The 14,192-nt window shown below is 54.1% G+C and overlaps 1 protein-coding gene across 3 annotated transcripts in view; it reads right to left on the reverse strand.

Moving 5' to 3' along the window:
• Arhgef16 (Rho guanine nucleotide exchange factor 16) overlaps window positions 1-14,192 on the reverse strand; it is a 26,577-nt gene that overhangs the window by 10,671 nt on the left and 1,714 nt on the right. The window contains exons 2-4 of one of the 3 annotated variants that reach the window (XM_031379703.1): window positions 11,611-11,763; window positions 3,707-3,816; window positions 1,910-2,524 (exon numbers count right to left, since the gene is read on the reverse strand). In XM_031379703.1, coding sequence (XP_031235563.1) covers window positions 1,910-2,506 — 597 coding nt within the window. In that variant the 5' untranslated portion in view covers window positions 2,507-2,524; window positions 3,707-3,816; window positions 11,611-11,763. Of the gene's footprint in view, window positions 1-1,909; window positions 2,525-3,706; window positions 3,817-10,440; window positions 10,504-10,644; window positions 10,893-11,610; window positions 11,764-14,192 lie in introns of those variants that run through there. The other 2 variants (XM_031379704.1, XM_031379705.1) reach the window with 2 other exon arrangements.

Below are 14,192 nucleotides of genomic sequence, written 5' to 3' on the forward strand. Positions count from 1 at the left end.
TCTATGTCTCTGTCTCTGTGTATGTACTCGTTTGTATGTGCCTGTGTCTCTGAGTGTGTTGTGTCTCTATGTGTCTGTGTTATGTCTATGTGTTGTGTCTGTGTGCCTCTATGTATGTACATGTCTGTGTGTTTGTGTGTGCCTGTGTCTCTGTGTGTCTATGTGTGCCTCTGTCTCTGTGTCTATGTGTCTTTGTGTGTGTTGTGTCTGTGTGGCTCAATGTGTTGTGTACGTGTCTGTGTGGCTCTGTGTATGTATATGTATGTCTCTCTGTGTGTGACACTCTCAGCTGAGCCTGGCTTAGCTCCTTTTCACCCACCCTCAGCCCCCTCATCTCCTCCATTCCAAATCCTTCCCCATTCCCTACCTAGGCCCTCCTGGCTCTGACACCATGGGGACCCTCTCCTCTAGGAGGTTCCTTCCTTGTGCCTCCTGCACGGTCACCTACAAGCCCTTGACACTCACAGTGCCCTCGGCATGGGAGCAGCCACAGGTTGGCACCCCAGCCTGGGACATGGAACAGGTACTCAAGGATGGGTGCTGAAGATGGACTCACTACTGAGTTGAGCCACGGATGACTGAGACCATGGCAGGCCTAGTTCTAACAGGTGGTGGTGCTGTCGATCCCACTCTTGAGAATCAGGCATCTCAGGTAGATGTGGCACGGGATCTGTGATAAAGGACAGCAGCTGGCACCGTAGACAGAGGCCTTGCCTTAGCCATTACTGGCTTTCACAGAAGGTTGTGGCGACCACGCAGCTTGCTGGTGGTTATCATTCTGATGCCCAAGTAAGCATGCTTTTACCATGCTCTAAGCATACATCTCTAAGTGTGTTCTTCCCATGATGTTGTGTGCAGCTCTAAGCATGTTCTTCCCATGATGTTGTGTGCAGCTCTAAGCATGTTCTTCCCATGATGCTGAGTGTAGCTCTAAGCATGTTCTTCCCATGAGGTTGTGTGCAGCTCTAAGCATGCTCTTCCCATGATGGTTTATGCAGCTCTAAGCATGTTCTTCCCATGATGTTATGTGCAGCTCTAAGCATGTTCTTCCCATGATGCTGAGTGCAGCTCTAGGCGACAGAGGGCATGTACTCATCTTTGGAGTATGCTACAGCTGGATGGTGGCTATCTTCACTTATATATGGAGAAACTGAGGCTCAGAAGTATTAGGAATCTGTTAGGGGTCACAAAGGCCCACCTTGGGCCCTTCATGGAAGCTGACTGAGCCCTGTGCCTTCGGTGCCCCTGAGCGAGTCTGAGGGAAGCACCTTAGGCCCAGACGCCTCCTAGCTCCATATCCTGGGAAGCAACTGCCTTGGATGGCTGTTAAACAGAGGTGCTTCCACCTGACCCCAACGATCAGGACGTATGGGGGATGGAAAGGCCACTATCTGACCATGGCCTCCCTGACCAGTGGCTGTCTATAACAGATACCTGGAGACCCAGAGAGCCAGGACCCCATTCTGTTCTGAACAGCCGGAGCTACACCATAGCTCTGCTCACACGGGGCAGGCAGAGAAGGAGCAGGGCAGGGCGACAGGTGGTGAGGGCTACCCACTGACCCTCCTTATCCCACTGGCAGCCTGAGCCTGGCCTTGCTGAAAGTGTCATCAGACCAGCTGGCCCCATGCTTGGGTACAAGAATGGCTGGTTCCATCTGCTGTCCACTCTCGATAGAAGCAGGGAGGGGAGACTCCCAAGAGCCCGACTCGACCTCCTCCAGCCACAGCAATGAGATTTGGAATGGATTCAGTGAAACCAAGATGGTCAGGAGCCTGCACCCAGCAAGACTCAGGAACAGTGACCACTCATGATGCCAATGTGAGACGCAGGACCAGGCTGGCTCCTGCCTGTGAGACCCCAACCCCCTAGACACACTGCCCACCCTGCTGTCAGGGCAGGCCCCTACCTTATTTTTGGCTGGGTACTGGGTGGAAGTCTCCTCAGCGAGGGCCTGGAGCTTGGGGCCCAGCCGAACTGAGTCCCCCTTGCTACTGGGTGGCCCCAGGCCCTTCATGGCTGCCCTGTAGGACTGGTTCCTCAGGTTGCGCTTCAGATTCCCAGTAGTAACCATGTCCATATCCATGTCATCCAAAGAGAAGCTGGGGGCTGAAAAGAGCTGAGGATTCCGCCTTGCAGCCTCCTTGCTGAGCACAGCTGCGCCAAAGCTCTGGTGGCGAGCTGGGGACTTGGTCTTGGCCTTGCTGGCCACAGCCAGACTCTTGGGGATAAGCTGCTGCGTGCCCATCTTGAGGGCTGCGGGGCTTTGTGTGCTGAGGATGATGGGCCGAGGCTCCTCATTTCCCGTCGGAGACGGTGGTGGAGGCGGCGGTAGGGGTTCTGAGGCATCGGGCTCAAAGGCAGCATTGGCTCTGGCTTTCAAGGAGCTCCGGACCATGGGGAGTCCAGGCATAGGGTTCCCATTGGCATCGAGGCGCAGCTCGGCATGGAAGCGATACTCCAGTAGTTTCTCATCCAGAGAGCTGTCAGAATGTCTCTGGGACATGTTGGTGACAGCAGAGGCCTAGAGAGGGGCAAGCAAGAGGTGAAAGGCTCAGAGGGGCCTTCTGCACATAGCCTCCCTGGGCCCAACCCTGATCCTCACATAATAGCTCTTCTCTAAGATGAGGGGCCTGGTGGGAGCAGTGTGGCTGGGATGAGCCTGAGGGACCACCCAGACTTCTCTAGCACAACTACTAAGTCCTGGACAGGGGGCAAAGAAGGTAAGATCCATGGCTGGGCCAGAAGCTACACAGACTAGGACCAGAGAACTGGCTAGGCCCCTTATTAATGCATGGGCATTTCGTATATGGTTTTCATGGAGACAATTATGGTTTCCTGAGACTGCAGCAGATGCTGTGGATGAGACCGTGGCCCTGCCTGGCTCTGCCTGGCTCTGTATTCTAAGGGGACACCTGACCCTGAGAACATGAGGAAGAACAAGCAGGATAAACAGTAGAGAGAGAGGACACTCTCCACCTGACCGTGGCCTTTCTGCTCAGTGGCTGTCCACATCAGAAGCAGCAGAGCCAGGATACAAGCGAGCCTGGCTGCTTCCCCTTCTCCTGGCCAAGCACAGTTTCCACAGTGCCGCAGCTGGCTATGAAGCCTCTCCTTACAGCACTCTCCAATACGCACTTGTACTTTCTGAAGTCGGGGGGTCCACAATCCAAGTCTTGGAAGTTCCAAGGTGAACCTTGGGTTACAGTGCAGGTGAGACAGTAGCAGGAGCCTGAGTCATGGCTGAGGGGGCTCACTGCCTGGCGACAGCCATCACCAGTATGCAATTCCTCAGCCACTCCACCCGTCTATCCCAGCAGCTCATGTGCCCGAGGCCTGTCCCTGATTCCTTTACCCTTAGCATTAACTTACCCAGGGTCTGCCACCCTAGCCCACCAATAGCGGGCAGCTCAGGAGCAGTGGTTTCCAGAATGTTCTATCTCCTTCTGCAGCTCTAGCATTTTCTGTTCCCTTGGTATGATGCAGTCTAAGGCTGGGCTTTGGCTAACTGGGAGGAAGAAGTATCCCTCCTGGGCAGGGAATCCCACTGGCCTGTGACCCAGAGACTGAGGTGAACTGGGCTATATGGCCTGAAACAGCAGGAGCCAGCACAAAGGCTGGTCTGGAAGAAGCACCATGTGGGGACAGCCCGCAACACTGACCAATCTCTTAGGGTCAACTGTCCACTGCACTACCACTTACTTACCTCCGTGACTGGGGGTCCTCCACACTTGTCAGGAGCTGCCCTGTTGGGGGCCTGGAAACCTGGTGTCCTCAATGATTAAAGATGCCACCTCTCTGTTTCAATCTGCAAATCTGCAAAATGGGCTCAGTAAGAACAATGTCCTCACCTGAGGGTATCCTAACAGGTTCCTAAATGACCCGCAGATCCATTAAAGCACCCCTGACTGGCTGTGAGGGGCCATAAAGCAGCAGCTAAGACTTTTCTGAACCAAACAGCATCCCTGGCACCTCTGGCATCTCACACTGCACTGGTAAGACAGGCTGGCACTCAAGAGACTCTATAGAACCCTAATGTAAAGTTTGGGGGAAGGGGGAAATCCCTTCATTTTTTTTCTAAAAACAAAGGAGCCAATATAGAGGAAGCCTTTTGCATGCTCAGAACTCTGTATAGGTTGAAATGACTTGAGCCTAAGAGGGCCCTAGAGGCACCCCATAACCATAAAACCTCAGCATCAAAGAGGCTGGGGCAGGAGGCTCAGGTTCAAGACCACCCTGGGTCACATACACAGTGAGACCATCTCATCAAAACCCAACAACCCCAAGTCCCAGTTGATAAGACAGGGTCTTGGTTAAAGGAACCTCCATCACTTGCCTTCATCAGGGGTGAGGCTCTAGGCTCACATTGGCCACAATGACCCCTTGTCATTTGCCCTCGGCACTGTCCCAGGATCAGCTGTCAGGCTGTGGTATCTACCTACCCTGCCTGACAGATGGACTGAACTGGATGGGAAGGGACAGCTACCCTTAAGGTTACGGGAGTCTGGGTGGGGACCAGGGCTGTTTGGATGGGTTCAGGGCCTCAGGAACTGGTGACTCTCTGGCCTTCAGGAAGCTCATACCCACCCTGGAGCTCCAGGCAGGTCACACAGCTCCATCCTCCCCACATTCCAGGCCCCAGAATGGTGCCAAGACTGTCCAGCAGTCCCTCCTTGAGGGGGACAGAGCAGGACTGGCCATGCTGCTCATACTGAGCCACATGCAAGCACCCAGGAAGCTGGTCAGGTCCCAGCTCACCTCCAGAAGCCCTGGGTTCTTTTAGCATTTAGCTCTTGGCTAAAATTATCCCAAGAACTTGAGTGCAGCTGAGCCTAGGTGGCCCCAGGGAGGGGCAGGCTGGGGCCTAGTACCCCGAGGGAGGGTGCATTCCTAAGGACATTCCAAATCCTGGCTGAGGATCATAGCAGTCACAGTCACACCAGGCCTCCCCCGGGGAGCTGGCATGTCACATGTGTGTGTGGTATGGGGTCCCACGCCCTTATTAATTTGTCTGGCTTGCCGAAGTCTGGAGAGGTTATTTTAGCTGTCTCCTGACGGCCTAGAACTGACTTCTCGCAGATCCATTACACGGGGATCATTTCACTCAGAAAGAACAGACCACACGGAAGGGCCCAGTGTCATTCTTTGCCTCCTCTCCTACCAGCAACATCCATTCCTCCTGAGCTCAGGCTTGCAAGATAGCATGGCCCCTAGCAGGCAGTGGCCTGGCCCAGCAGAGGGCAAAGTCCATTGCAGGGCCATAAGGTGCCCAAAGGGAACTTGTCGGGTAAGCCATTCCTGGGAGTGGCTTTTGTTCCCTGGCTGGCACCACACCCACAAGCCTGGCAAACAGCCTGCCCGGGACCCCAGAGAGCAGGGATGATGACTTCAGGAACCTGTCCTGTCAAACAACACTGCAATGCCTTCCTGCTGGACACATCCGGAAGCTGCCCAGTACCAGCCAGCTCTTCTGATCACCACTGTCTGGAGGGGGCTGGGCTGTACAGCCATACAGAGCATAGCTTCAGGGCTCCATGATCAGGGGACACGAGGCCGACCTGCTTGTTAATCATTTCTACACCTTCTACAGCCAGCTCCCTTGTTAATTTCCGCTCCCAGCCGTCCAGTCTTGTGGCTCCATGCTCTTTGAGAGTCTGGCTCCTCTGTGCAGGAGACACTCAGGTTCTCTCATAGCTCAGGGTGGGGGTTGGGTGGGCAGGTGGTGTTCCTTAGGCCTGGGTCTGGCTATCCTCTGGCCACCAGGGCTACCCTATAAAACAAACCCCAGGCATGAGCTCAGGAAGGAGCTGGGGGGCAGATTTTTAATGTCTTTAAACACTTTTTTAAAGTATTTACTTATTTTAGGTATGTTTGCATGCATATAATATGCATATTACATGTATGCTCCATGCCTGCAAAGGTCAGAAGTGGGGTAAGATCAGCTGAAACTGGAGTTAAAGATGATTGTGGGCCACCATGTCTGTGCCAGGAACCAAACCCAGGTCCATTGCAAGACCGAGTGATCTTTACTGGGCCATCTCTCCAGCTCCAGATTTTCCTGTTTGTTTGCTTTTAACTTTTGAGATAAGGTTTCACTGTGTAGCCCTGGCTGGTCTGGATTCTATACATAGACCAGGCTGGTCTCAAACTCAGAGATCTGCCTACCTCGCTCTCCTGAGTGCTGGGAGTAAAGGTGTGTGCCAGCAAGCCTGGCAGGGGTACAATTTTGATGGTCAGAACTGGTCTTTCTCTCCTCCTCCCTGGACTGGTGCCTGGGAAGGTCTAGCTTTCCCATTGGGGATAACTTCCCTCTAGAATCTAGAAGCATCCTCTTCCCTTCTTGCTGCTGTTAGGTCTCTTGGTACCCTCCAGACTTTCCTCAGACCATGACCTGTCGTCCCTACCCTAGCCCAGCCCTGTAAATGGGTCCTACATCCACTGACTGAATGAGGTGCCAGAGAGACTATCCAGCCAGCTTGTCCCTATATTTTTCATGCCCGTGTCTGTGTATTATTTCCTGGATAATTCGCTCCCTTCACCTCACCCCATTGGGAGTCAACCCTGGGACCTTGCCCATGTCAGAAGACTGCCACACCACTAAGCTATACATATCCCTGGGCCCTCACCTTATGAAGATTTAATTTTGGCTTGTTCGAGACAGGGTCTTACTAGATTGCCCACCTTGGTCTTGAATCCACTCTGCAGCCCAGGCAGCTCTTGAATCTGTGATCCTCCTGCTTGAACCTCCCAAGTGCCTGGGATTCCAGGCCTGCGCAGTAGGTCTAGCAATTTTTTTTTTTAATAGACAATTCCTTGCACTGCCCTTTCTTTCTGTAACATGCACGAACCACTGTCCCTAGTCTCTTACTTTTCCCATCCACCTTTCTCACTCCCTTGCACCCCTCGATGCTCTTCAGTCCTAGCATTCTGTTTTTGTTCTGCAAATGCAAAATCCGCTCTCTTTTGCACGTGTTTCCTTTCCTTCCACTGGCTGCTGCTGGCCACTCCGTTTGCTTTGTCTTGCCTTCCCTTGGCCTTGGTCTCTCAGACGTGAAACTTTTCAAAAGCTGCTTGGCTTCTGCTGCTGATGGGAAGCCCATGGAACCCAAGAGTACAGGCTCTGTCCTGGGAGGTGTCGGCTCCTTGCTCCAGCCCATGTCTCCACGGGGGTAGCCTTTCCTCCAGACTGGCTGGCTTCTTACTCTTGGTTCACTAAGACACTGGCACACAGTGTCTCAGATTCTCCTAGTGGCCTCCAGGGAAATACCAGCCATGGCCATCCACTGATAGAAAGACATAGGCCTTGCAGGCTCCTGTGGGCCATGGATATGTCTTCTCTATATCCTAGGCACTCCGGGCTCACAGGCTAGGGGGCATGGAAGCACCCCCAAAGATACCTTCTTCAGGAGCTCTAATTGGCTGCCTGGCCACTCCCTAAGTCTGAGTTTTTGGGATGCAGGGATGGACGATTTCTTCCAAGTACCCCCACAAACACTGGGCTCAATTCCTAGACTGGTGCTGGTACTCTCTCTGTCCTGGGCCCACCTCGTGTCTCACTGAAGAGGCACTGGTGCTCTGTGAGAACCAACTGGGTCAGAGCCACTCAGCAGACCCACATGCCACAGTGAAGGTGACTCTTAGCTGTTTCTGCTCAGGGTGGGCTGAAAATGGCCCCATGTTTGAGGCCTTAGAACCTACAGCCCATGTTCTCTTTGCCACACTAAATAACCCTCAGTGGGAACAAATCCTGGGGCACATGAGTCACAGAACCATGGGGCAGGATACCATTAGAGCCAGTGAGATCTTTTTTTGGAGACAGGGTTTCTCTATACAGCCCAGGTTGTCCTGGAACTCACTCTGTAGACCAGGCTGGCCTTGAACTCAGAAATCTGCCTGCCCCTGCCTCCCAAGTGGTGGGATTAAAGGCATGCTCCACCACCGCCTGGCCAGTAAGATCTTGCCAGACATCTCAGGGGACCACTGTGGGTGTAGTCCTGGATGGCTGGGTCTTTCTGCACCTGGTCCTCTGTCCCCCTACCCATTCAGGCCTATCGCTTCCCACAAATCTTGTGGGTATTTCTGCCACCTTCTAGTCCCCTAAGCCCGATTTCTTCCTAGCCTGAGTCTGTTGCAGCTGGTTACAGCTGGTCACAGGAACCCAAGCCACCCTGATTCTGAGACTTTAAAGCCTGCTAGAGGCCCTCCATCTCCAGCTCTGTGGCTGGGCCATCTCTACCTGGCAGGATCAGCCTCAGCCAACCCACAATGGTGGCCTTGTGCTTGGGTGATCCTGCCTGCCTGAGCAGGAGACCTGGAGTCTCAATTTGCTTGTAACACACACCAGCTAGCTCCATTTGTCAGGCGTGTGTGTGTTTGTGTGTGTGTGTGTGTGTGTGCGCGCGCGCGCGCGCGCGCGCACGCTTGAGTGTGTGCGGAGCTCAAAGGATCTCATCTGGGAGCAGTTTTGCCCACCTGGAGACAACCTGTAACATCTGAAGACACTGTTGATCACACCCACATGCATTCTGAGGCCCGAGGCCAAGATGCCAGAGGCCACAGAGCACAAAGCATCCTGTAACAGCCAACTGGAACAAACACTCCCAGAGCTGAGGTGGGGAAAACTGGATCATAGCTAGCCACTCTTCACCTACCTGGTACATCCAGTCTTAGCCCAAGACACCCACCTATCACTCCTGCGCGTTCCAAAAACCCAGGCACCCCAAGTGCGGGGCAGGCTTCCCTAAGGAAGCATAGGCTGGGGGCAGCCAGAGTCCTGACCTGACGGGAGCCTGGGGCCAGGTCTCCCTGCCCAGTTCACCAGCCAAAAACCCCTCTATGCCGGCTATGACTTCAGCCCCTCCCCAAACATCATCTCTGGCAGGCAATGAGAAGCCTGGACAGAGGGAAGGCAACCAGCCTGGGTCAAGCCCGGCCCTTGAGAGCACAAGGGGAGGAGCCAAACTCTGAGGCCCTATCTTGACCTAGATGGTTGTTCTCAAACTAGGAACTGGATGTAGATGACAGGATTCTGGACTCAGGATGCTATGGACAGCAGTCACCTGAGCTGGATTGTCAAGAAGAGTGAGTGAGCTCAGGCAATGGCAGGATGGATCTGGAAACCAAAACCAAAACCAAAACCAAACATCCAGACCAGGTGGTCAAAGAGAAACGCAGCAGCCACCATCTGCAGTCACCATCTTCTGTGGAGCACACCCGCCTGTCTGGACTCAGCTTCCTTACAAGGGTGAAAAGCGACTCCCCTGGGGGAGGTATCACACTGGAGACAACCTCCTGGAATAACTCTAACAAGTTTCTTGCTACTGGGTTGGAGAGATGGTTCAACAACAACAAAAGGGGTGGGGCACCAGCTGCTCTTGCAGAGCACCTGGGTTCAAGTCCCAGCACCCACATGCTAGCTCATAACTATCTGTAACTCATCATAAACCCAGGGGAATCCAATGACCTCTTAAGACTTCTATGGGCACCAGGCATGCCTGTGGTGCACATACATACATACATACACACATACATACAGGCACAACACTTAAACACATAAAATAAATACATCTTAAAAAAACCCAAACCAACCAACCAGGGGTTTCTGGCTTTAGGTGCTTGGAGAAGGGGATGGCAGGGAACTTCTACCTAGTTCTCTCCACCTTGTTCTCTGTCTGCATCTTTACTTTTTCAAAGAAGCCCTGAGAACTTCCCTCTACCAGGCTGTGCTGTGAGCTCAAGGCTTCTCTCTGGACCATGGGCAGATTGAAGCATCTGTCCCCAGAAGGGAACACAGAAGTGGTGTGTTCAATCAATGAACTCTGATGGATAAATGGAGGCCCAGAGGCCCAAGGCCGGGAGGCTGAGGCAGCTAACAGCAGCTTTCAAGCCCGGTGCCCACACACCTGGGTGAGAAGCCAATGCTATCAGGGCATACTGGCATACAGTCACGTATGGCCCCACACGGTACCTGGGACCCTGCAGCTGGTCGTTCACTCAAATGACAAACACACCCACGCAGCTACTTAGGAGCTTGTCTGGGCTTCAAGCGTGATGTGGAGGCCGCTAAGCTCTCATCTTGGAGGCTACCAACTCAGATCCCGGCCCCTGGGACCAGGCCCATGCCCAGGTTCATCTTTCTCGCTCAACCTCAAAATAGATCTCTGGTCCTGATTTACAGATATGGGGGGGCAAGATAGAGGGTTGGGGACAGGTGCCCACCACCGTCCAGTCCGTATGTCGTATCCACTGCTTTCTGGGGCAGCCCCCTCCCACTGGAAGGCACTGTGGAGCCTGGCTAGAGGACAAGCCACCAAAGTCACCAAGGTGGGGAAAGGACACAGGAGGGTCAGGGCCCTCATTCTTGGGACTTTCTAGCTCCCGGAAGAGTCACTTCCACGCCCCCCGGGACTTCCCAGGAGTCTCTGCGTTCTAGTGTCTAACCAGATCCGCTGCAAAGTGTCCCTTGGACAGTGGCTCAGGGCAGCTAGGTTCCAGATCCCCGGCTTGCAGCCCCAGCGAGAGGGCGGGGCGCGACGTCGTCGCCGAAGTCGGGAGGGGCTGGAGCAGAGAGGGCAGTGGAGCAGAGGTGCTCCGGGCGCCCCAGGTGGTCTTCCTCTCCGCCGACTCTCCAGTCCCCAGGCTCACCTGTGCGCGCAGCCGAGGGGCGGCGGGCCGGACGGGTGTAGCCTGCAGTGCCGCTGGGTCCCCTCGTCCCGGGACCGGTCGGTCCCGCCCTCTCTACTTCCTGCGCAGCGGGCGTGCGAGCGGGCGGAGCCGGGGCCAGGTGGGCTCTGCCTGCGGCTGGGCGGCCGGAGGGTAGGACGCGCCCTGGGCACCTGCTGCGCCGCCGCCGCCTCACCTGGCCGGGCCAGCTGCGTCACCGCTCTACCTGGGTCCGCCTGCGATCACGTGACCCGTCTGGTGGTTCGGGCGGGAGTCCGCCCTCCGGTACTGTCTACCCTCCCTCCCGCTCCTACGCCCGCTTCCTTCCTGCGCCTCTCTCCTAGCTCCGACGCCTCCTCCAGGAAGCCTTCTGAGAAATCCCGGGCCTGCGGGAACCTGTTTGTTGAAAGAGGGCCCCACCCTCTGCATTCTTTGCAGCTGGATGCTTCAGGGCAACCCTGGCCAGGTTCTCCCAGAACACCTTTCGTGTGTACCCTATCCACCGCCACCCTATTTTACTGAGAACTCTGACGGCTGGAAATTCTGCTAGCCACCCAGATTCGGCTGTGATTCTCTGAGCTCAGGAAAAGAGCTAACAAGCCTATGTAGAGTCCTCAAGAATGAGGCAATAACAACGACCCCCATGTGGGCTTTAGGTAAAGGTCAGGCTCCTCGTGTAGGAAAGGATGGGGTCTGCACCATTGCCTTCCAAAGTGCGATCAAACCTGAGCTCCCGAGGGTGGCTCATCAAGGAGAGAGGAGTAGGGCAGGCCAGAGGCACAGTAAGTGCAAGAACTAAGTAAGAACTGGAGGGAACCTGTCCAGAGGGTAGCCTAAGGAGGGAACAGAGGGCACAGAGCAGGGTGGGGTGGAGGCAGAGGCTGGGAGTGTTCAGCTCAAATCCCAGAGCGGGTCCTCTTAGAGGCAGGATGGTCAGTCCAGACTCACCTTCCCCAGGCTGTCCGATGTTCCCGAGAGCTGGGGTTACAGGCAGACACCATTACAGCTGGCATTTTTTTCGTGATGCAACACTGGATTCAGATAGTTTGATATCCCCAAGACACCTCAGAGCATGGCCATCAGCGCAAAACTTCAACCACGCTGGGACAAGAAGAGAGAATGATGAGAAGCCTGTCTGTGGAGACCATATCTGTTAAAACAGCCACCTCTTACTGTGGCTCGCTCTGCCTGGCTCACTAGGCTGTTCGTGACAGGGACACAGCGAATGTCTGGTGACCTGGGTGTAACCCAAGGTTCTGAGACACTGCCAGTACTAGTCCCCATCCTGACCCACCTCAGTCATCTGTTTTTCAGGAAAGACCTGTGACCTCACACACAGTTCTCCATGCAGTGTAGCATTTCTGACAGAGGAGATGCCAGAGACTCTGGGTTGGCACTTTCTTGGCCAACAGTGTGGGTACGTGTGACCTGCTAGCACTCCAGCCTAGCTACTGCCTGTGCCCTGGTCTTCCTGTGCCCTCAGCCTCCGACCTCAGCCCCGAAGCTGGGTGGTTTGGTTGTGCCATCCTCTGCTCTTTCCGGTGTGATATGATATCTTCTAGGCAGGGTATGAGTTGGCCGCAGGGTATGAGTTGGCACCAGGGTCAGGCCCGTCAGTCACACTGGAGGGAGGAGAGGAGCTCAGTCAGTGTGACCTGTGGACTGAGACGCTGCTGGGGTCGGCTAGATGGCTCCTGGGAAAAGCGGCTCATTGCTGACCCTTTGAGGCCATTGTGTGGTATTGCACCCACCAAGCCATCCTCTCACTTCAAGGCAAGATATGGCCTGTCAGCTATTGCTTGGCACTGTCTCATCACGGCCCCTTTAATATCTGACTCGTAAAGAGTTAAAAGACGAGAAAAAATATCTCAAACACAAGACAGTTAACATCAGGGGAAAACGCAGATTCTGCAGGCAGAATCAACAGATGAAAAACCCCACCCCCCTCCTTTTTCTAGCTGCAGGGTCTCACTGGCTGGCCTGGAATCATTATGCATATCAAGCTCAAACTCATAGAGATCTGCCTCGGAAGTGCTGGAAGGTTTGTAGTACCATGCCTGACAGAAATGCAAGGCACACACAGAGAAAGACCCCCAGCAAAACAGACTGGGGAGGAGAAGGGGCTCAGAAACTGAACTCTAGCCTTCTCCTGGGCGGCTGATTTTTTAAGGATATTCGTAGGCTGGAATTGGGGTCACCTTTCTCTTTAGGAAAGCCGAGCATATTTTTGTATCAGCTGTCAGGGCTTTGTCTCAGGTCAGGAGGGCAAAGAAGCAGCCTGAAGTTATCCCTACATGTGTTTCTGAGCCCAGGGGTGTGTGCATGATCTACCCCACAGTTACCTGGCAACAGCCAGGTATGCCTATCCCTGTCTGTCTGTCTGTCTTCCGGGATCTAACTCCTAGTCCCTACCTTGTCCTATCATTTAGCTCTAAGACCTGTAACTGGTGGAAGGCAGTGAGCTACATTTACCTCCCTTTACCCTTGGGAAGGGTGCTGGCTCCAAGCTTGCACAGAACTTATACCTACAAAGTGAGATGAGACCGGTTCATGCATATAACCTGTCCTGGGGGCCTCTGCTCCCAAGGTTCCTGGTTGGGGAGAAGGGTGGATTCCAGTCTTCTATCCTTCATAGATTTTGGTCAGTGTCCATCAGTAGCACCAGTCTGGTTGGGCAGTCAATATGGAGGCCTGTGGGCCAGGCCCCATATTTGTATAGATGGTAGACACCTGATTCTAGCTACCTGAAGTGAGGAAGCCTGCTGACCATCGGTGATTCAGTAGTGATCAAAGCAGCCCCATGGTGGGTGTGGGACAGGTGTGTGTGGTGGGAGTTGGTCCTTGACCTCACAGGAAGGTATAAAGCAGCCCAGCCAGTCAGGAGCCTGGCAGCACAGCACTCAGCATTTGGGAAAGGCTGGTCAAATGGAGACTCTTAGCAATGAATGAGGTTTACAACTCCAGTGCCAGGTGCCACAGTGCTGCTCAGAGAAAAGGAAGCTGGGACAAAGGAAAAACTGGTCTCCAAAAGCAGACCAGAAACAACACACGTGATGGAAGAGTGGGTGATGCTTTTTAAGCAACTACCATGACTATGTAGTTAGCATGAATAACCCCAGGTGTGTGTGCATGTGTGTATGCATGCACATGTGTCTGAGTCCAGCTGTGTGTGTGTGTGTGCATGCTTGTATGTCAGAGCCCAGGTGTGTGTGTGCATGCACATGTGTCTGAGTCCAGGTGTGTGTTCGCATGCTTGTGTATCTGAGCCCAGGTGTATGTGTGTGTGTGTATGTGTACATGTGTCCAAGTCCAGGCATGTGTTTGCATGCACACATGTCTGTGTTAGCATTCCTTTTGGGCTTCACCCTACAGTTACCTGGCAACAGCCAGGTATATCTGACTCACTATAAAAGGGACGGCTCACTGCCCCCTCTCTTACTCTCTTACCCTCTTCCCTCTCTGTCCCTTCCTTCCCCATTCCCCTCTCTCTCTCTCTCCCTCCCTCTCCCCCCTCCCTCTCTCTCTCTTTC

The sequence above is a fragment of the Mastomys coucha genome, unplaced genomic scaffold (assembly GCF_008632895.1).
Source record: "Mastomys coucha isolate ucsf_1 unplaced genomic scaffold, UCSF_Mcou_1 pScaffold18, whole genome shotgun sequence".
Taxonomy (NCBI): domain Eukaryota; kingdom Metazoa; phylum Chordata; class Mammalia; order Rodentia; family Muridae; genus Mastomys; species Mastomys coucha.